The 22,700-nt window shown below is 42.1% G+C and overlaps 2 protein-coding genes and 1 long non-coding RNA gene across 4 annotated transcripts in view; 2 read left to right on the top strand and 1 right to left on the bottom strand.

The window, feature by feature from the left end:
• The first annotated feature begins 5,167 nt into the window (after positions 1–5,167).
• On the top strand, positions 5,168–11,271 carry LOC121627175 (CD59 glycoprotein-like). Its single transcript, XM_041965893.1, has 5 exons — positions 5,168–5,203; positions 5,333–5,416; positions 6,767–6,868; positions 7,038–7,111; positions 10,156–11,271. Exons 2-5 carry the CDS (start codon positions 5,362–5,364, stop codon positions 10,276–10,278), a joined length of 354 nt encoding a protein of 117 aa, XP_041821827.1. The 5' UTR covers positions 5,168–5,203; positions 5,333–5,361; the 3' UTR covers positions 10,279–11,271.
• LOC121627176 lies at positions 11,050–15,388 on the bottom strand. The gene is made up of 3 exons (XR_006008007.1): positions 14,570–15,388; positions 14,356–14,468; positions 11,050–11,644 (listed from the first exon to the last, which is right to left on the bottom strand). It is a non-coding gene; the product is annotated as an uncharacterized LOC121627176 (long non-coding RNA).
• Positions 14,414–22,700, top strand: part of LOC121627174 (sorting nexin-9-like) — a 10,945-nt gene continuing 2,658 nt past the window's right edge. The window contains exons 1-11 of one of the 2 annotated variants that reach the window (XM_041965891.1): positions 14,414–14,522; positions 15,704–15,790; positions 15,976–16,050; positions 16,853–16,952; positions 17,023–17,191; positions 18,187–18,271; positions 18,358–18,483; positions 20,530–20,647; positions 20,785–20,915; positions 21,012–21,115; positions 21,484–21,587. In XM_041965891.1, coding sequence (XP_041821825.1) covers positions 14,511–14,522; positions 15,704–15,790; positions 15,976–16,050; positions 16,853–16,952; positions 17,023–17,191; positions 18,187–18,271; positions 18,358–18,483; positions 20,530–20,647; positions 20,785–20,915; positions 21,012–21,115; positions 21,484–21,587 — 1,111 coding nt within the window. In that variant the 5' untranslated portion in view covers positions 14,414–14,510. The remainder of the gene's footprint in view (positions 14,523–15,703; positions 15,791–15,975; positions 16,051–16,852; positions 16,953–17,022; positions 17,192–18,186; positions 18,272–18,357; positions 18,484–20,529; positions 20,648–20,784; positions 20,916–21,011; positions 21,116–21,483; positions 21,588–22,700) is intronic. The other variant, XM_041965892.1, reaches the window with a different exon arrangement.

Raw genomic sequence — 22,700 nt, forward strand, 5'->3', positions numbered from 1 at the left:
TCATCTGTGCTCACTTTAAAGTCACGGCACTAATTAAACATCTCGTTATGAAACATCCAGAGAGAGAAGCTCTTAACTCTCATATTATTATTATTAATTCCATGTTATCTGACGGTCGTTCTTTATTCTCCCACCAGGTGGAGACAAAAACTAAGTTCTGCCAGTTCTGTCTGTATTACTGTGAACATGCATCAGTATCAGTGTCGACGTCTTTTTAAAGGAACGTTTCAGTTCTTCTGTCAGTTTGAGTTGCAGCTAATTTTTTCAGAAAGTAAAGATGACTGATTTTCGTAAAACTTGGCTGGTTTCCTGGTTTGGTCTTTTCGTTTGTTCTCACCCACTGAAGAAGCTAAACTTTGAGTATCTGTTGGACAGTAAAACTCACGCATTAAACTGCTTTTCAGCATACTCCAAAAAACAGTCAACATTGCTAAAAAAAACACCCCAAACACCAATAGACATGAATATGCAACATCCCAAACAACATTAATAAACAACACCCTAAACAACAGTAAACATTAAGAAAGAACACCCTAAACAACAGTAAACATTAAGAAACAACACCCTAAACAACAGTAAACATTAAGAAACAACACCACCTCAAACAATAGTAAATATTGGGGGGGGGGGGGTCAGCCAATGGACCAGGAAACCTAATCACAGTAAACGGCACCATGAAAATAGAGCAATATATCTCAACAACGAGGCAGTCTGCAGAGAAACTTGGCCTCGGACATTTCAGCATGACAACAAAACACGCAGCGAACGCGGTGAAGGAACGGTTAGCGGACAAAAACATGAACGTTTGGCGGGGGCCCAGCCAGAGTCTGTGGAGGGAGCTAAAGATCAGGGTGATGGAAGGAGAACCCCCAACCTGAAAGAGTTGGAGCTCATCGCTGAAGATCAATGGGCGAAACTACCAGCAGAGACGTGTTAAAATACCTGGAAAATCTCCAGACTGGATCAGACCGGTCCATCTCACCTAACGTGACCCACAATGCAAAGCGTTGGACCAACAGCAGGAAGTCTTTTACATTTTTCAGATTCTCTTTCATCACTCAGTTCACTTCTTACATGTTCTGAGGTGAGGAAGACTGTGTAGAAATACTGCAAAATACATCCATTTAACAGCCTTATACTGCGAAATACTGCAAAATACATCCATTTAACAGCCTTATACTGCGAAATACTGCAAAATACATCCATTTAACAGCCTTATACTGCAAAATACTGCAAAATACATCCATTTAACAGCTTCATCCTGCAAAATACTGCAAAATACATCCATTTAACAACTTCATCCTGCAAAATACATCAATTTAACAGCCTTATACTGCGAAATACTGCAAAATACATCAATTTAACAGCCTTATACTGCGAAATACTGCAAAATACATCAATTTAACAGCCTTATACTGCAAAATACTGCAAATACATCCATTTAACAGCTTCATACTGCAAAATACTGCAAATACATCCATTTAACAGCTTCACCCTACGAAATACTGCAAATACATCCATTTAACAGCTTCATACTGCAAAATACTGTAAATACATCCATTTAACAGCTTCACCCTACGAAATACTGCAAATACATCCATTTAACAGCTTCACCCTGCAAAATACATCAATTTAACAGCTTCACCCTGCAAAATACTGCAAAATACATCAATTTAACAGCTTCATCCTGCAAAATACTGTAAATACATCCATTTAACAGCTTCACCCTACGAAATACTGCAAAAATACATCAATTTAACAGCCTTATACTGTGAAATACTGCAAAATACATCCATTTAACCGCCTTATACTGTGAAATACTGCAAAATACATCCATTTAACAACTTCAAACTACGAAATACTGCAAATACATCCATTTAACAGCTTCATACTGCAAAATACTGCAAATACATCCATTTAACAGCTTCACCCTGCAAAATACTGCAAATACATCCATTTAACAGCTTCATACTGCAAAATACTGCAAATACATCCATTTAACAGCTTCACCCTGCAAAATACATCAATTTAACAGCTTCATCCTGCAAAATACTGCAAAATACATCCATTTAACAGCCTTATACTGCGAAATACTGCAAAATACATCCATTTAACAGCCTTATACTGCAAAATACTGCAAAATACATCCATTTAACAGCCTTATACTGCGAAATACTGCAAAATACATCAATTTAACAGCCTTATACTGCAAAATACATCCATTTAACGGCTTCATACTGCAAAATACTGCAAATACATCCATTTAACAGCCTTATACTGCAAATACATCCATTTAACAGCTTCACCCTGCAAAATACTGCAAATACATCCATTTAACAGCTTCACCCTGCAAAATACTGCAAAATACATCCATTTAACAGCCTTATACTGCGAAATACATCAATTTAACAGCCTTATACTGCAAAATACATCAATTTAACAGCTTCATCCTGCAAAATACATCCATTTAACAGCTTCATACTGCAAAATACATCCATTTAACAGCTTCACCCTGCAAAACACATCCATTTAACATCTCATACTGCAAAATACATCCATTTAACAGCTTCACCCTAGGAAATACTGCAAAATACATCCATTTAACAGCTTCATACTGCAAAATACTGCAAATACATCAATTTAACAATTTATCCTGGGAAATACTGCAATACATCCACCCTGCAAAATACATCCATTTAACAGCTTCATCCTGCAAAACAGTACACAGCATATAGTACTCAATGCTTACTACTATGACAAACAATACACAGCATGTTGCACACGCTGCCTGTAGTACACATTGCACACTGCTATGAAAAACATTATGTTGCATGTTGCATGTAGTACACACTGCATACTGCTATGAAAAACATTATGTTGCATGTAGTACACACTGCATACTGCACTCGCCTGCAGCGATTCTAAGTACAGCCTCTGTTACTGACTGAAGTGTGAGAGAAAAGCACATGGTTCATCACATGTATGATCAGAGAGGAACAGCCAATCACAGATGAGGATTTCACCGACATCCTCCTCCATGATTGGTCTGAGTGCTGTTAAAACTGTTTCAGATACACATGAATGTTTTTAACTTGATCTTTGTTTCAAACAACTTAACGGGCAGATTAGCTGACTTTCACATAATACTACTACCACTACTACCACTACTCCCAACAAATATTACAATTATCATTTTAGAACCACCTCAACAACAGGTGTTTATGAAGTGCCTAACGAGAACAAGCAGGCTGCTGATAGTCACACAGTAAGAAACTGAATGTGAATAAAAGGTAGCTGTGAAGCTACGAGCTATAAAAACGAGTCTCCAGGTGAGATTAAAAAGTGAAGCCATCCATGATCGTCTCCTTTTCCATTTGGGAATCGTGAAGTTATTGATAAACCTTACATTGACCAGGAAATGATCTTCTCTCTAAGCAGTCGAAGAAGTCTACGTCTGGACTGGACGTAGGTGGCCTTCCCTCTGGCCTGTGGTGAACTCTGCATGAATGATCAGTTAGGGTGGGGGTTCGGGGTTTGGGTCAGACCTACAGAATGCACCGGTGTATTTGGGAGTGCTCAGCTGTGCCAGGCCCAGCACGCTGTGGGAAACAATCTTCAGACTGAAGTCAAGTATAAATCTAAGAATAGTTTTCTCCGGGTGTGTATTGTGGGGCTGAGTCAGTGTCTGTGAGTGCTGAAGAAGAGTTGAACTGATTAATAATAATAATTAATAGTTGTTATTATTATTATAATGCTGTTTACATTGCTCAGGATTGAGCCAATCACAGAGCAGCGTCACTGTTTGTCTCAGTGTTTCTATCCAACATGAATAATATCTTTCTGTTGATGTGTGTTTGCCCTCTGATGAGTCACAAACTGATTAAACTCACTGACAGAATGAAATATAAATATGAATGTGTCTGCATTGAACATTTCACATTTAATAAAACACTGTTGAATCATGTGGAAGCTCCATTTGTTTGCTCCACTTTTTATTTGTCTTCAGCATTTTATAAGCTGACGGTCCACTTTAAGTCCTCACCTTTCCTCAGAGGAGGCTGGCCGAGCGGCCGAGCGGCCGATGGAGATGAATGTTTCATGAGAGTGGCCTGACGAAGGAAAACAAACGAGGCGTTTGAAAGCAGCCTCTGTGGCTGAGCTGTGAACCTCCTCTGTGGCCGCTGACCTCCTCTGCTCTTTGTTTCTCTTTAGACTGAAGCTGATTGTCTGAGTCTGAGCTCGCTTTGTTTCTGGGTCATCCAGGAGAAAACACTGCAGCTTTTCTTCTTCTGCGCTGAGATAAACGCTGAAACACAGAGCCTCTTCTCATCCGCCACCATCGTCACATCACCAGCGAGGTGCGGCCATGCTCTTCTTCAGCTTTCTCATTTCTTTAACGGTTGTGAGGCGGCATTCTGGGCTTAATGTGAACATCGGCACGCTAACGCGCTCACGGCGATGATGCTAACATACTAGATTTTACCACAGTCACCATCTTAGTTTGGTGGGTTAGCATGCTAACATTAGCTGATTAGCCCGAAACACATAGTCCAGCATTAGTTCCACAAAGTATTGGACTCCTGAACATGTTAACCTGATGATGGCGCTAGACGAAAAATAACAGGATCAACACATTTATTACAGTTCATCCAGAGGGGAGCATGAGAGTCTGAGCCACATTTCATCACAATCATCCAACAGCTGCTGAGATATTTCAGTGTGGATGAGTAAAGGACCAGCAGACAGACCAAGAGGTTCAAGGTTCAGGTCCAGGGGAAACACCAAGATACAAAACCACCTCCAAGAGACACAAAAACACCACGAAGACACACAAAATGACCACAAAGACACTATAAACACCACAAAGAGACACAGATGAGCACAAAAAATATGCAAAGCACGATTCAAGATCCCGTTGACACCCTGACACCCCCTCCCTGTTCATGATCACAGTATTTGAACCTGTCTCATCTCATGTTCAGTGTCCTCTAACACTGAAACTGCCATTAAAGTAAAAATGATGCCAAAAACAATGAAAGTGATTATTTTCCAACATGCATCGAGAGGCTCCTCCCAGTGGGCGTGGCCTCTCAGCTCCACTCAGCTGTCAATCAGAGTCAGAGTCACCACTCGTCTCCTCTTTTCTCCTCAAAAACAACAACAAATGTACTGCTGAACTGCAGTATTCCTGCTGCTGCCGCCGGTGAGTACACGCTGTACTGAACTCTGTTATTCAGGCTGTGAAAGACGCTTCTGTCTGTCAGCGAAACATTTGTTCAAGGTTTTTGTCTCCGTGTCAATGACTGTGCTGCTGTGGACTCACTGATTTCAGATGAGTGTTTGAGCTGCACTGAGGTGAAAATGAAGCGCTCCCTGGGAATCTGTCTGCTGGTCTGCTCCGCCCTGATCGGACTCGGTACGTTTGATTCCATCTTTGTCCGTTGGTTCAGTCTGAACGTGTTTTTCATCGAAGTGATTTTGGTCTCATTAACTGATCCGGAAAAATCTGCATTCATAAAAAAAAAAAAAACTTCCAGTTTTTAACCATTAAAATTCTTGATTGAACAACAGAAACGAGAGAAAACACTGATTAATAATCAAAAGTATGATCAGAAACTCGTCGTTTGCTTTGTGATCACAAAAAACAAATACTTCTATTCAGTACCAATAAAATACTGCACCACAGGATGTCACTCACTGTAAGAAGGTTTCTTCATTTTGGGGAAAAACTGAAATCCTGGTTTTCATTCAGCAGAAGAAATATGACGAGTTGTGTATTATTTGGTTTGTGAGTCGGACTAAAAACAGCTTTAGAAAGTTTAAATACACGGAGCTGAAAATAAAACATGACGCAGAAACAAAGTGTGAAAGGGTTAGATGAAAAGTTTCACCTGAACGATCCAATAATGAAGGTTAAATGTACCCAAAGAATCCAGAATCCTGAATCTGGATTCCTCTGGACAGGAATTAGTGATTCTTCTGGTCCCAAAGATTCTGGATTCCTCATGAAAACTGATGAAACCATGACGATGAGAAGGGTCTGACTTCATCAAAAATCAGACACCAAAATGTAGTTTAAAATCAGATTCTACGTTTTCATTGACAAAAGAGAGGAGAGTACAGTGTGTGTGTGTGTGCGTGTGTGTGTGTGCGCGTGTGTGTGCGTGTGCGTGTGTGTGTGTGTTGGTTTATTTAAAGCAGCTGTTGGCGCTTCAGTGTAAACCCAGCAAGCTAAAAGCCAGACGCCTGTCAATCATAAACAGCAGCCTGAATGCAGCGAACACCTGAGCAGGTGACTTTCTACCTGATGCATCAGGTGACATTAAAGGACGAATGTGGATATTTATCCTGATCCATCAGACCAGACACGACTGATCTTCATCAAATTCTGATGATGAGATCAAATCTGATGTTAAACACGATCAATCATTGACTAAAATTAAATGTTACGTTTTCTTTGTCATCACTGCGAGCTGATTGGTCGTGCTGATCTTCAGCTGATTGTTGTTGCTCCATGTGGTGAAGCTCTCTGTCCGTCCTCTGGACTCCTCTGGACAAACTGTCTCTGAGTGAAGACGTCATGTCTCTCTCTGGAGTCAGACGTGTTGATATAGAGAGAAGTTCAGTTTCACCAACAAACCCTGAACTCCTTTAATTAAACTCCTTCAGTCGTCACTGCAGGTGTGAGATGAGTCTGGACGGACGTGGATGTCAAACCTGTCTCCCTCAAACTGAAGTCGACCACGACTCTGAATCTGTGTTTCAGGATCAGCCATCCGCTGTTACAGCTGTAAGGACTACACAGCCAGCTGCTCCAAACAACGAGACTGTAGCTACGACGACGCCTGTCTCACGCTCAACGAGAGAGGTACGTCTACACCTGTACCATAACCGCAGACAATACTGGATTCTGATTGGCCAAAAGCTCCTCACTGTTTGAATTGTCCACAGCTTCCTGTTAGCTGAAGGTGAAAAGTCCATCAGCTTTAAAGTCAGTCTGAGACTCTCCGGTTCTCCTGTTCTGTGTTTGTCCGCAGGAGGAATGACGTACCGCCAGTGTCTGAAGTATTCAGACTGCGAGTACGGCCGACTGGCCCAGATGTTCCCCCAGGTAACCGCCACTCTCTCTTCTGGTGTGAAGTACAGTTATCACTGACAGATACTACAGATACTTTAACACGAGGGGAATATTCTACAGTCAGAGTATTCAGCCAGTGAGAAGCGATGGCACGCTGCTCTCCACCTCCAGTGAAGAAAAGCCTTTTTCACCTGAGATGAACTCAAACATCCTGGTTAGCCTCTGAAAACATGCAGCAAGATGCTAACATGCTAACAGTTTCCTTATTCAAACCTGTGTGAACCAACAGCAGCTTGCAAACCAGTTTAAATGCTAGCAGAAGCCCTAACCAACACGACTCGGTACTCCCAGATGATCCGACAGGATACTCACAGTATCTTGATCTGAGGGAAATGTTTTACACTGAATCGTTGCGTTCATCATGGTGGAGTTTCCTTTCAATGTCAACAAGGTCGTTCGTACCAGTGATGGGACAGGTATTGGTTACAGGTGGACATTGAGCTGAAACTGAAATTATCTCGATACAAAAGTTCCCAAAAAGTCTGTAGAACGTAAAGAAAAACAGAAAACAACCATGAACCTGGATTCACTTCAGAACAAAGACTCGAAACTGAATGTTTTCTGGAAATATTCTGAGCTTGATGTTGCTTCAGGGTCTGTTTCCCACTTTGTTCCATCAGCTGTTCTTTAACAACACTCAGTGTTTGAGAACCGACGACTTGTCTGGAAAGAGAAATTATTTCCGTTCTTCTTGATAACCGACGTCAGTTGTTCAACAGCTCTCTGACTATGAGGCCGCTGCTGTAACGCTGCAGGACGTGTCTTTCATGATGTCCCTGAAGAAGACGTTGTCTGGATGGCGGCACACGTTGCACCTTTCAGTATTAATGGAGCCTTCACAGATGTGCACTGACACACCTCCAGACCAGCACAGAGGCTGGCTGTTGAACTCTGTGCTGGAACAATCTGGATGGTCCTTTTCTCTTCAGCCCAGAGGACACGACGCCCACGACGTCCAAAAACAGTCTGAAATGTGGACTCGGCAGACCACAGCACATTTTTCCACCTTGTGTCAGTCCATCTCAGATGAGGTCTGGTCCAGAGAAGGTTCCAGATGTTGTTGATATGTGGCTTCACTCTGCTGGTGGAGCCTGAACAGGCATTTGTGGTTCCTGTGTTCCTGAGCCCGTGTGACGATGTCCTTCATACAGTCATGGAGGTTTTTAATGAAGCACTGCCTGGGGGGTCGAAGGTCACGGTGCCAGTGAACAACTGAACCTCTCCAGGATGACTCAAACCCAATCATGATGCTCTCACCTGTTACCAATCGACCTGCTACAAGATTCAAGATTCACTGAGCAACATGTCAATGAAATCTGCTCTGCAACCCCCCCCCCCCCCCCCGTTAGAAACAAGATAAGAAAGATTCTAAAATAAAATTAAGATACGAGAATAAAATAAACCAACATGCAGTGAAAATATTCAGAAACATCGTTTTGTTTTTTTTTAACTTAACACAGCGTCTGAACTTTTCTGGAATTGGAGTTGAACCCCTCCTCCAACAAAACAAATCCCAACGATGTCCAGAAACACGTTTACATCACGAAACACTAACCTTAACCCTTCCAGGCCTCGTCTGCACTCGTGAACTGAAGCAGCGAAGCAACGAGCAGGAGTTCAGCTTCAGACTCTGTTATTAACAACCAACGTTTGTTCATACGCTGAGCTGAGAGGAAGCCACCAGAACTCCAGACCACCAGAGCTCCAGACCACCAGAGCTCCAGACCACCAGAACTCCAGACCACCAGAGCTCCAGACCACCAGAGCTCCAGACCACCAGAACTCCAGACCACCAGAGCTCCAGACCACCAGAGCTCCAGACCACCAGAACTCCAGACCACCAGGGGAAAATATGCCAAACAGTAAAAACTGAGAACCAGTACAGACTACTAGAACCAGTAAAAAATATTAGAACAAGCACAGACTATTAGAACCAGTAATAACCACTGGAACCAGTACAATCTATTCAAACCAGCACAAACAAATGCAACCAAAGCAGCGAGCAGAGGACAGAGGTGTGTTTGACTCACCTGTTTGAAGTCCTCTATGGAGGCATTGTTGACTCAGGTGATCCACTTCCTGTTAGATCCATTCTGAGACAGGTTGTGTTTCACCAGGTGATGCAGCTGAGGTGGTTTCAAACAGTGTGAAGCTCTCCTGGACATTTCTAACCTTCTCTGGCTCGTCAGTCCTGAAGTGTCAGTGTGAGACTAATCAGAGGACATCTGCCTCACCTGCCTTCCTCCATTGTTCTGCCTACCTGACATTTATCTCAACAGCCAGGAGAGGCGCTGTTTCACTTACCTGCAGTACTGCCCTGTATGTTTTAGATGTTTCCCTGCTCCAACACACCTGATTCAGATGCTCAGCTCGTTACTGGACTCTGCTGAGGCCTGATAACGAGCCATTCATTTGAATCAGGTGTGCTGGAGCAGGGATACATCTAAAGCAGGCATGTCCAAACTATTCCATAAAGGGCCGTGTGGCTGCAGGTTTTCGTTCCAACCAAGGAGGAGCACACCAGCTTAATTAGCTGAGCTCAGTCTTCAGCTGATAACTCAGTGATCCCTTGATGTTGATTGGCTGGCCTGGTGTGCTCCTCCTTGGTTGGAACGAAAACCTGCAGCCACACGGCCCTTTATGGAATAGTTTGGACATGCCTGATCTAAAGCATGCAGGGCAGTGGTACTCCAGGACCAGGCTTCAGAAACAGTGATCCAATCTATCTAATAAAGTCTATCTAAACCAGCACAAACCCTTACAACCAGTACAAACCAGGACAAACCAGTACAAACCAAACCAGCACAAACTAATCTAATAATCTAATCTATCTATATAAACCTTTAGAACCAGCAGAAACTATTAGAACCACCACAACCCAGTAGGTGCTGAGTCTCTCAGTCTGGATCCAGTTTACCTGAAAACATACGAAACTGATCCTCCATCGAATCAGCGGCTGTGTGTCTGTGACACCTGTGTGCTTCCACCTGATCAATAACTGTACCGATCATTTCCAGGTCTCCAGCTTCACCTTCAAGTGCTGCAACTCTGACCTGTGCAACTCCGCCCCCTCCTCCGCAGCGAGCTCTGTGATTGGTCTGCTGGCCTCGGTCGCGGTCATGTGGTGGTGCATCCACTGAAGAGTGACGAGGCTCTGTAGCGCCCCCCCGTGGCTGTAAACATACAGCTGCTTTAACAAGAGCAGGTTCAGCTTCTCTAACTCAGCCATCACTTCACATTCATTCATTCTCAACACATTGTAATCATTTATCGATCAGCATCTGATCGATTAAACTGGAAATAGTTTAAGTCACGTGATCAGTGTTTATATGACGTGAAGATTAGTTAGATATGATCACATCTAAAGAGTTTTAATGGTTGAACATGAAGGGCTCACATTTCAGAGTGACTGGAACGAAAACAGACGTAAACAAACATGAAATTAATTAATCCAGTAATTTATTAATAACAAATCAATAAAGTTTCCTGAACGGTGTGAATTAATTATAAAGAGAGAAATGAAGCTCGACAGAAGACTCCCAGGCTTTGTCGTCTTCTCTGGTTTCTCAGTGGACTTCTGGAGGTTTATTGTTTTATTGTTTATTATTTTATTCTCCACAGGAAGTGACATCACACTGAATGAGATCAACACGTGTTTCATGTCACAGGAAGTGGCATCACACTGAATGAGATCAACACGTGTTTCATGTCACAGGAAGTGACATCACACTGAATGAGATCAACATGTTTCATGTCACAGGAAGTGACATCACACTGAATGAGATCAACATGTTTCATGTCTGTGTTCACATCTGACTGAATCTGACTCTGAAACAGCTGCTAAAAAAAGGTTCTTTAAAGAAAATATGACGAACATAAACCCACATCAATGTATATTTATTTGTATTAAACTTTATTAATTTAAATTCCACAGAAACCACATTCATTCCCAAATTACAGTGTTTTTTTACAGGAAACAGCACCTTGAAGTACAGACCTGTCAAATTAAAGTGCTCCACTTTGGTCTGTGAGCTGAGATGAAAAAGATCTGAAGCTGCTTCGCTCTTTAACTGTTTGAAATGAAAACAGCTTCAATGTCTGTAAATGAACATTTAATCAATAAACGGTGACAAACTGGAAACACACTGATTCTCTTTAATTGATTGAATACTGATGATTAGAAATGGGTGAGGTCATCAGTTTAAACAGTTTTATAATGAAGGTTATATATTATAAATATTATATAATTATAAAAGTCAGACAGGAGGAATAGGCTTCAGACAAAATTATAAAAATCTAACTTGATTGATTAAAATCAATCAATATTTATAAACGAGTAAATAGATACATTTTCAGTAAAAGTCCTTATCTATAATCTATAATCCCGAATCAGTCGGACCCTTGCATGACTCTGTTTGACGATGATGATGATGATGATGAGGTGTGAAGGCAGCAGCAGGTGAGTTGGACAGCAGTGCCCCCTGCAGGCAGACAGGTGACCCCACACTGAGGGTGAAGAGGAGGTGATGATGAAAACAGAATGATAAACATAATTTACAGTAAACTCTGAACACCAGTGTTTTAAAAGCAGCTTCACAGAATAACTAAGTTAATAAAATGATGACGTTGTCATGGTTACTGAGTAAACTGCTGCAGTGTGTCGTCTTTGTGCTGCAGCTGAATGTTTTTACAGTGCAGAGAGATGATGGTGGCTCATTTTTCAAGTTAAATGACGTATTTTTTACAGTTCAGATGTGTTACAGTTTGTAAAATGTTGTTTGACTGAAAGAAGCTCCAAAACAAAAATAAAACTTCTCTTTCATTTTACTTTATTTCATTTTTATTCAATCTTATTTAATTTATTTCTGTTTATTTCATTTTATTTGATCTTAGTTCTGTTTTTTTTTTAATGAAACTGATGGACTGATTCTTGCAGTTTTTCTTTGTATCGTCATGGTAACGCAGTCGCTTTGTGGAAACTGCAGACAAATGTAAAGGACAGTGTGGTGTGTTAGATATTTTACAGTGTAGTGTTGTTCCATGTATTTCTTTGGCAGTAAAATTTAGTTGCTTTTAAAGTTCACTGATGCTCAGTCTCATATCTATACTGCATACTTTTGTAGTTTTTCACAGTTTTTGTTTCTTACAGTACACTGTGATGATTTTAGTGTAATATTCTATTTTCATAGTGTTGTGTAATGTTTTTTACAGTGTAGTTTATTTCTGACTGTAAGATTATTGTTTACAGAACAGCAGTGTAGTATTCCTTACAGTGTTGCAGTATTTCTTACAGTAAAGTGCTGCAGTATTTCTCACAGTACGGTGTTGTAGTATTTCTTACAGTGTATAAGTGTGTAACTGGAGAGTTTTCAGGAAACACCTTCAGGGTGTCAACACCTCACAGATCTGTGGAAACACTCAGCAGCTCTTCCTCTTCCTCTTCCTCTCGCTGTTTTGACACTGTTGTAGTATTCCTTAAAGTACAGTGTTGGATTTCTTACAGTAGTGTAGTTGTACTGATTCTTACGATATAGTGTAGTTGTAGCATTTCTTATAGTACAGTGTTGTAGTATTTCTTCCAGTATAGTGTAGTAGTAGTATTTTATATATATTTTTCCTGCTACATGCCGTTACACTGTAAAATAACAGCTAAAAAAAAAAAAAAAATCTCTTTTGTACAATACTTCTTATCACTACTGTTTGCTACTTTTGATATTTTATTATTATGTATAGAATCTTTTTACTGCTCGCTGTTTTGGTATTTTATTATGTATAGTTTGTTCTTTATAGTCTTATTTTCACTTATTTCACTGTGTGTAATGCTGCTGCTGCACTGCAGTTTCCCAGCTTGGGATGAATAAAGTATATCTATCTATCTATCTATCTATCTATCTATCTATCTTTCTTACGGTAGAGTGTAGTTGTGGTATTTCTTACAGTACAGGTCGTTGTAGTACTTCTTACAGTACAGTGTAGCTGTGGTATTTCTTACAGTGAAGTGTAGTTGTAGTAATTCTAATAGTACAGTATAGTTGTTGTATTTCTTAGAGTACAGTGTAGTTGTAGTATTCCTTACAGTACAGTGTAGTTGGGGTTATTTCTTACAGTACAGTGTAGTTGTAGTATTTCTTACAGTACAGTGTAGTTGTAGTACTTCTTACAGTACAGTGTAGTTGGGGTTATTTCTTACAGTACAGTGTAGTTGTAGTATTTCTTACAGTACAGTGTAGTTGTAGTACTTCTTACAGTACAGTGTAGTTGGGGTTATTTCTTACAGTACAGTGTAGTTGTAGTATTTCTTACAGTACAGTGTAGTTGGGGTTATTTCTTACAGTACAGTGTAGTTGTAGTATTTCTTACAGTACAGTGTAGTTGGGGTTATTTCTTACAGTACAGTGTAGTTGTAGTATTTCTTACAGTACAGTGTAGTTGGGGTTATTTCTTACAGTACAGTGTAGTTGGGGTTATTTCTTACAGTACAGTGTAGTTGTAGTATTTCTTACAGTACAGTGTAGTTGGGGTTATTTCTTACAGTACAGTGTAGTTGGGGTTATTTCTTACAGTACAGTGTAGTTGTAGTATTTCTTACAGTGTGCCTCACAGATATCTGTGTGGAAACGCTCAGCAGCTCTTCCGGGTGTCTGACGTCACTCCACATCAAGTTTTCTACTAAAACTAGTAAAATACAGGAAATGGACAGATATACTGTCAAAATAAAAGCACCATAACTGCGTTCAACGATGTACCGGCCCTGTGAAACAATCCTCATGTTTACAGGCTTGTTTCTCAGTAATAACATATCTGGTATTTGTAATTATTGCATTTATTTATTTTGATTCATTTTTAGATTATTTATTTTGCAGCACTCTTTAAAGCTCGGCATTGTTCTCCTTTCTCTTTTTCTTGTTTAACTGTAATCACATATTTATCACAGTACAAGTACATATTTGTCAAAACTGCTTTTTAACTGAATCAATATATTGTAATAATATACTTTCTGGACTGTAAACTAAGGTTTACTTTCTCTTTAAATAATATCTATATTATTACTGTTTAACTTTTTCCTCAATACAGAATCCATCCTTCTGTTTTTTGATACTTATCTATAAAATAGTTTATGTTCAATCATATCAAGGATTTTACAAACTAATTAACAACGATTATGGTTGATGGTAAGATGAATAATTGATGTTAGGAATGTTTGTGTTTTTACTTACTGTTGCGCGCAGGGCTTTTATTGTGAAGTCGTGCACAGGAAGTCGTGTGTGTTGTTTCCCACTTGATGCAGGAGCTGCTGCAGGTTGATCGCTGAGAAGCCGACAGGATGAAACTTTGATCGAAAATTAAAGAATAAGAAGCTGCTCACGTCATCATGGCTCTGAAGGTAAGACGCATCACCTGTGATGGACTCTGCCACCTTTGACCTCTCACCTGCTGCTGCTGGTTCTCATCATCAGACTGAAGACACAGCCGACCATCCGCTGCCTGTTCCTGCAGAAACTTCATCGAGAAATTAGTCGCGACAGTCAGTCAGTAACCTTCACAGGTGAAGAAATGTGATGAAAATAAAAGAAAGTGACGGAACATTTCTGCAGGAGGATTTAAGAATCAGCATAAAACGAACAGAAACTGGCTGTTTATCAATGCAAACATATAAAAACCGTAAAATTCTAGAGGAGTCTGGTAGGCATCATGAAGATGTCAAGTTACCTACTGCGGCTGCAAAAATATTCTGAAAATATAAAAACAGGCATTAAAACCTTCTCTTGTATGAAAAATACGTTTGGCAAAATATTCTATTCAAATATAATTCTAGTAGGAATATTAAAAAATAGATCTGTCAGGATATCAAAGATTGGAAACTGTAAACTCCACTCCTACTGCAGACATTTCGAGGAGAAGATTTCTTTCTAGATTATTTTGATCTTCTGAACAAAAGCAGAAATGTGCCAAAATGATATCAACATTTTGAGTCCAGTAGGAATATTAATCAGCGTAATGAAGAAATACAAAAACGTTCCACCAAATGTTACTGAAAACTCTTGATTTCTACTTCAAATGAGTACAAATATTCTGAAACAATCCAAGAGAGAGCAGACAGAAAAAGATAACATCCAAAAAGTACAGAAACTTGCTGCTAATAAAACCAAAATGTAGAAAAAATGGTGTCAAATATCTAAAGATTGATGATTAGAAGAAAACCTTTAAAATGATTAGAAGGTAAATAGCAAAACATTGTTGTAAACTGAGTTTCCTCCTGGTCGTACAGTCAGAAGGATCTGAAGGGACATCCTGGACCAGAAACAGGAAAACAGGCGCAGAGCGTCTCTGTTTAATATGCAGAATAAAAATGTAGAATTTTAAATGGAGTCTGGTGTGCGCCGTGTCGAGTGAAACAGGAATATTCACGAAGAAGCCTGAAGCTGTTGACAGAGACGTTCTGGTCTGACAGGAAGTCGGGTCGACTGTTCGTCAGCTTCACGTCGTTCCACTGATAACCAGACTTTTCCTTTCAAACACACACATGTTTCACTCTGTTTGTGAGGACTGCTCGCTGTGTTTCAGGCTCAGGTTCTGTACGACTTCACAGCTGAACCAGGAAACAACGAGCTGTCAGTCACAGAGGGCGAGACGGTCACTGTGCTCAACCAGGTACACACACACACGCACACGCACACACACACACACACACACATATATTTACATGCACACACACACACACACACACACACACATTTATATACACATATATAGTATACAGTTTCTATAGTTTATGTACCACATACACAGTCTACAGGACACACACTCAGTCATCATGTGCATGTTTGTATATGTAGACTGTGGGTGGAGGCTGGATTGAAGCCCAGAACTCCAGCGGACAAACCGGACTGGTACCTGAGGGATATTTACAGGTGAGCAGTTCATTTCACCAGGATCATCCACTCTGAACCAGAACGAGGCTCCTTTCATGTCCTCTGTCAAAACCCGCTGACAGGTAGTCATCACTTAATAGTAAAGAACTGTTTCATCTGCACATGAACGTCTGAAACCAGCAGAGAGAGACTGAAAACCAGCAGAGACTAAAAACCAGCAGAGAGAGACTGAAAACCAGCAGAGAGACTAAAAACCAGCAGAGAGAGACTGAAAACCAGCAGAGAGACTGAAAACCAGCAGAGAGAGACTGAAAACCAGTAGAGAGAGACTGAAAACCAGCAGAGAGACTGAAAACCAGCAGAGAGAGACTGAAAACCAGTAGAGAGAGACTGAAAACCAGCAGAGAGACTAAAAACCAGCAGAGAGAGACTGAAAACCAGCAGAGAGACTGAAAACCAGCAGAGAGAGACTGAAAACCAGTACAAAGAGACTGAAAACCAGCAGAGAGAGAGTGAAAACCAGCAGAGAGAGACTAAAAACCAGCAGAGAGAGACTAAAAACCAGCAGAGAGAGACTGAAAACCAGCAGAGAGACTGAAAACCAGCAGAGAGACTAAAAACCAGCAGAGAGAGACTGAAAACCAGCAGAGAGACTGAATACCAGCAGAGAGACTAAAAACCAGCAGAGAGAGACTGAAAACCAGCAGAGACTCAAAACAAATTGAATACCACCTAAAGACAAATTGAAAGAAACCAAAAACCAACACAGACACCCAGGACCCCCACAAAGAGACTCAAGCCCACCACAGGTCAGTGTAGGCTTTTGCTTTGTGTGTTTCAGGTCGGTGGCGGTGAAGGAGGTGGGGACTCCTGGTCAGGGGGCGGGGCTTCTAGCACAGCAGAAGGATGGGACAGTCAGGGATATGCGTACACTCAACAAGGTAACACGTAGTACTTGTACCTGTACTTTAGAAGTTTAACGTCGAGGCTCATCGTCGTACCTTCTGACAGAAAACTGTTTCCGGTCTCCGGCAGCTGTCGAGGACGACGACGGCGAGTGGGATGACGACTGGGATGACCGGTCGCTGGGCAGTTACCGCGGTGACGGTCAGGCGTATGACGAGGGTGGGGCTTCGGGACCGAGCACCCACGGCCCCTCTGTGAAAATCTCCCTCAACAAGTAAAAACATCAGCTGATCTCATAGTAGATCTCACAGTAGATTCCAGATATTAGTAGATCCGAACAGATCACAGCAGATCACACAAAATCCCAACATGAAAGATGGAGGTCATGTCCGCTGGTCCCAGTGGGCAGAATTTAGGGATGTAGCCTGGAAACAAAGAGAGTCACGGCGACCGTCAGTGTTTCACTACACCTGCGCATGTGCTTCGATTCGATGAGATAAACTTTATTGATCGTACACTGGAGACATTCAGTTGATACAGACAGAAATCACAGCAAGAATAAAAACAATACGGCCGACATACGTACCCTCATCAGGTACTGTCCTGTTGGAAACTGTCCGTTTGTGAATGGCGCAACCTCAGGGGAGAATGATCAGACTCAGTATTGATCTGGTACTTCATTGATATATTTATTGGTTGTTTTTGTAATTTTTGATAGAAAAACATGAATTAATTAGTAGCAGAGTTAGCATTGCTTTATGTTGTCAGATGTTCTGTATGTAAAAAACGTTTGAACAAATCACGATTACAGACCATGATGTGATAAAACAAAACAATTATTACAGAAATGTAATGAAAAACTCAAATCTGCAGGTCTGGTCTCCTGACTGGACCCTGACAAAAGCAACAGTTTAGTCCCGGACCCTCGGATCCTGTTCGCTACCAGGTGTCGGTACTCGTAGATTCTTTGAGATCCTGGCAGAGCTCAGCAGTAATGCACCTTCTTAAGTTTCATTTGACCAGAGACCCCAGTTTTCATGCTGCTAGATCTTATCGTTCTTATAAATCCCTGTAGACATATGTAAATTGGAAGAGATCCAGTAGATCCTAGTAGATCCCAACAAATATTAACAGACCTCAGTTAGAGTGATTCCCAGTGTCCATGGTGCTACAGTAGATCGCATAAATGCATATTGATCCCACTAAATATCAGTCGATCATACATCCCAGTGGATCCTGGCAGATCTCAGTCGGCTTGTGTGTTCTCAGGTTTCCGTTCTCCAAAGGACCGAGCCCTGAAGTCTTCCTGTTGGCCAAACCCCCAGCCAACAGCAGAGACAGACTTCCCGTCTACGTGAGTAATCAACTGTACTGATCACTGTATCGAACTGCATTGAGGATCACACGACTCTGATTGGCTCCTGCTCGTTGTCCAATCAGATGGGAGAAGTGGGTCCGGTCTGGTTGTACCCTTCGGCTCCTCTGGACTGTGTGATCGCTGATCCAAAGAAAGAATCCAAACTGTATGGACTGAAGAGCTTCATCGAGTACCAGATCACTCCCAGTGTGAGATCTCTCTCTCTTACACACACAAATATATGGCTATATACAGTATACACAAAGCAATACATGGTAATACACAAAAACATGTAGTAATACACAGTGATACATGGTAATACACAAAAACATGCAGTAATACACAGTAATACATGGTAATACACAATAACATGCAGTAATACACAGTGATACATGGTAATACACAAAAACATGCAGTAATACACATTAATACATGGTAATGCACAATAACATGCAGTAATACACATTAATACATGGTAATACACAATAACATGCAGTAATACACATTAATACATTGTAGTACATAGTAACACACAGCAAGACACAAAAACATGCAGTAATACACATTAATACATGGTAATACACAATAACATGCAGTAATACACAGTAATACTTGGTAATACAAAGTAACATTCAGTAAAAAGATAATATTCCCCAGGCCGGTGTTACAGGCAGCAGGAAATAGCAACAGAAATAAATACAAAATAAAAGCTCACTATATATGTACATTCTATACAAAGTACTATATAAAAGAAAAAATATGGAAAAAATATATATTGGCACAAAGAACTATAAGAAATGTTGGCATAAAAATATACGTCCAAAAACTCTGTCGTTACACACGGTGGGTACGGATGAATTAAGTACAGCATTTACACGATTGCACAGTAATAAATATATATATGTGTGTATTTATGCATAGGTTGAGTACTGTGTTTGATAAATCACACATCAGTGCAAAAATGGATAAATCTGGACCCAGAGCTGCATGAACTGATGCTGGAGCTGAACTCTGACAGCTGATGGTATGAAGGACCTGTGGTTCCTTCTTACAGGGTGGATGCAGCAGTCTGTTACTGAAGGAGCTGCTGAGGGCCCCCACTGTGTCATGCAGGGGGTGGGAGGGGGTGTCAATGACAGATGTCAGCTTGGCTAACATCCTCCTCTCACCTCCATCCTCAGTGGTGTCCAGAGGACAGTCCAGGACAGAACCAGGTCTCTTTCTGTCCCTCTCAGAGCTTCCACAGCCCCAGCAGACCACTGAGTAAAAGACTGCAGATGCAACCACAGAGTCATAGAAAGTCCTCAGTAATGTCCTACAGACTCCAAAGGACCTCAGTCTTCTCAGCAGATGGGGACGACTTTGGTCCTTCCTGTACAGGACATCAGTGTTAGTGGACCAGTCCAGTTTATTGTTGAGGTGGACACCCAGGTATCTGTATTCCTCCATGATCTCAGTGTCCAGACCCTGGATGCACACCGGTGTAGTCTGTGGTGCTTTCCTGCAGAAGTCTATCACCATCTCTTTGGTCTTGCGGGTGTTGATGTGCAGGTGGTTCAGTCCACACCAGTCCACAAAGTTAGTGATGACTTCCCTGTATTCAAATCGTTCCCCTGTGATACACATCCAACGATGGCTGTATCATCAGAGAACTTCTGGAGGTGGCAGCTGGTTGTGTTGAGTCCAATGTCTTGTCAGCAGTGATGGCTGGATTATGTTGAAAGCACTGGAGAAGTCAAAAACATGATCCTCACTGTGTTACCAGGTCTCTCCAGGTGGGAAAGAGAGTGATGGAGCAGGTAGATGATAGCGTCTTCCACACCAATGCCTGGTGTAGGGGGTCCAGCTCGCTGCTCACCAGGTGATGGAGGGGGTTAAGTAAAATCCTCTCCAGGGTCTTCAGGTGGCAAATGAAGGCTACCGGCCTGAAGTGGTTGCACAGTCTTTGGCAACAGGTTCAGCTCATTTGCCCGTTCCTGGTCTCCAGATCCCCGCGGGGTCTTTCAGGTGGGGGTACGCCTGTCTTGCACAGCTGGCTAACAGCTGGTCCAGAGTGTAAACAATGGAGCCCTGGCTGAATGGATCACCACAAGTTGATCTGAAAAGTCCAGAAAAAACCCAAGAAAACAGTCAAATAAAGAAACGCGTCCTGAGCTCCACTCGTACAGTGCCATGATGAATACACAGTAACATGCAGTAATACACAGTAATACACAGTAATACACGCTGTCTAACCATCGACCCTCTTCTTCCAGACGACCAACACGCCTGTAAATCATCGCTACAAACACTTTGATTGGCTGTATGAGCGCCTGCTGGAGAAGTTCGGCTCAGCTCTGCCCATCCCCTCACTGCCGGACAAACAGGTGACAGGTAAGCTGTCGCTATGACAACCACACCCGCGCGGCCCTGCAGCACCAGTATGACGTGTTGTTGGATATGATCACGGCGAAATGTGACACTTTGAGTGAGCGTGACCTCTGACCTCCGTGTTCGACCCGTGCTTTCAGGCCGGTTCGAGGTGGACTTCATCAGGATGAGGATGGAGCAGCTGCAGTCCTGGATGACTCGGATGTGTCGTCACCCCGTCGTCTCTCAGAGTGAAGTCTTTCAGCTCTTCCTTACCTACAGAGACGAGAAGGCGGGTTCTACCCTCCCACCTGTAGATGTTTCAGCCAATCGACTGTGAGGAGGTTTGGTAGGTCCGATTGGCTAAAACCGTGCGTTGATGTTTCAGGAGTGGAAGGCGGGGAAGAGGAAGGCGGAGAAAGACGAGACGGTGGGCCCGATGATCTTCAGTCTGATTGAAGCTGAAGCTGCAGAGCTTGACGCCGCTCAGGTGTAAGTTCAGCGTCCTCTGACCGGACAGATACCAACACCCAGACCAGGGTCCTTAAAAATGTTAAATTCATCCAGTTACCGAGCAGCAGAGAGGAAGAGCGATTGGTTCTTTTCCCCTTGGGTTGTCTGTCAGGCTACAGACAGGCAGCCTTCACCTCTGGTTGAGGAACACCTGCAGACACTACTCAGGGCGGAAATAACACCTCTCAGTATTTTCACAGGTCAAAAATCTCCATTTGGTTTTAAATGTGTGACATTAAAACAATTTAGATAAAGTAAAAGCCCAGTGTGCTATTAGGATGAGTTTGTGTGTGTGTGTTGATGTGTGTGTGTGTTGATGTGTGTGTTTTCTCGATGTGTGTGCATAGTGAACAGAAGTGTGAGCACTACAGTCGCTTCACAAAGTCGATGGACGATGGAGTCAGAGAGCTGCTGAATGTCGGACAAACACACTGGAAACGCTGCACCGGACGTCAGTACACACACACACACACACAGACACACACACACACACAGACACACACACACACAGACACACACAGACACACACACACACACACACACACAGACACACACACAGACACACACACACACACAGACACACACACAGACACACACACACAGACACACACAGACACACACACACACACACACACACACACACACACACGATGCTTCCTGGTAGTAAATCTTACACCGTTGGAAAGTTTACTGTTTACTTCCCTTGAAGCCACATTTTGAAGGAACAGCTTCGTGGGACGAGCAGCAGAGCTCAGTTTGTGGGTTGCACCAATGACAAAATGCCAAACGTCCTCGTAGCTCACAGCTTACTCTGCTGTCGACTCTTGTTTGGTGGATCGGATGATTGAAGTCTGAAGAAACAAGACATTTAAAAATTAACTCATTTAACAAACAGGAGTCTCAGTAACGTGTGGAAGGACCAAACACAGCAGCCCGACACCCCCTCCTCATGCTGTGGGATGGCACCCCATTCTTCAACCGGCATTCGTCCAAGTCAGCCAGTGTGGTTGTTTTGGTCGCTCGGGCACGAACAGCACGCCAGAGCTGCTCCCACCAGGGTTAATGGGGTTGAGGTCAGGATCCGTCCTCTCGACTCCCAAAGTCTGGAGGTAGTCTCTGATAAACCGGTCTGTGGGGGCGAACGTCGCCATCTTGGAGCATAGAGTTCGGTCCCAGACTGTGGAGATATGGGATTGCCGACTGTGATCTCAATATCTCTCTGCACTGACGTTACCTCCGATGATGACTCGTTTTTCCAGTGAGGAAAGGTCTCCATGCGGGGGCACCAGAAGCTCAAAACAAGGGGCAATAGCAACAGCAAAATAAGTTGTTTGTCATTGATCAGGAGGATTTGGCATTTTTTCATTGGTGCAACCCACAAACTCAGCTCTGCTGCTCGTCCCACGAACACTGTTCCTTCAAAATGTGGCTTCATTTAAAAGGGAAGTAAACGGTGTAAGATTTACTACCAGGAAGCATCGTTACAACAAAGAAATAATCCAACAAACACAAACGTCCTTATTTTTTGTGCCATATTTACAGAAACACACATACAGTATATATG

This window comes from Chelmon rostratus, chromosome 24 (assembly GCF_017976325.1).
Source record: "Chelmon rostratus isolate fCheRos1 chromosome 24, fCheRos1.pri, whole genome shotgun sequence".
Taxonomy (NCBI): Eukaryota; Metazoa; Chordata; class Actinopteri; order Chaetodontiformes; family Chaetodontidae; genus Chelmon; species Chelmon rostratus.

Bases quoted from the DNA above. Each gene is read 5' to 3' on its own strand.
- LOC121627175 (XM_041965893.1), top strand. From the start codon at position 5,362: ATGAAGCGCTCCCTGGGAATCTGTCTGCTGGTCTGCTCCGCCCTGATC. The intron at 5,417-6,766 runs GTACGTTTGATT...TCTGTGTTTCAG, and splicing joins CTCCGCCCTGATCGGACTCG to GATCAGCCATCCGCTGTTAC. The intron at 7,112-10,155 runs GTAACCGCCACT...GATCATTTCCAG, and splicing joins TGGCCCAGATGTTCCCCCAG to GTCTCCAGCTTCACCTTCAA.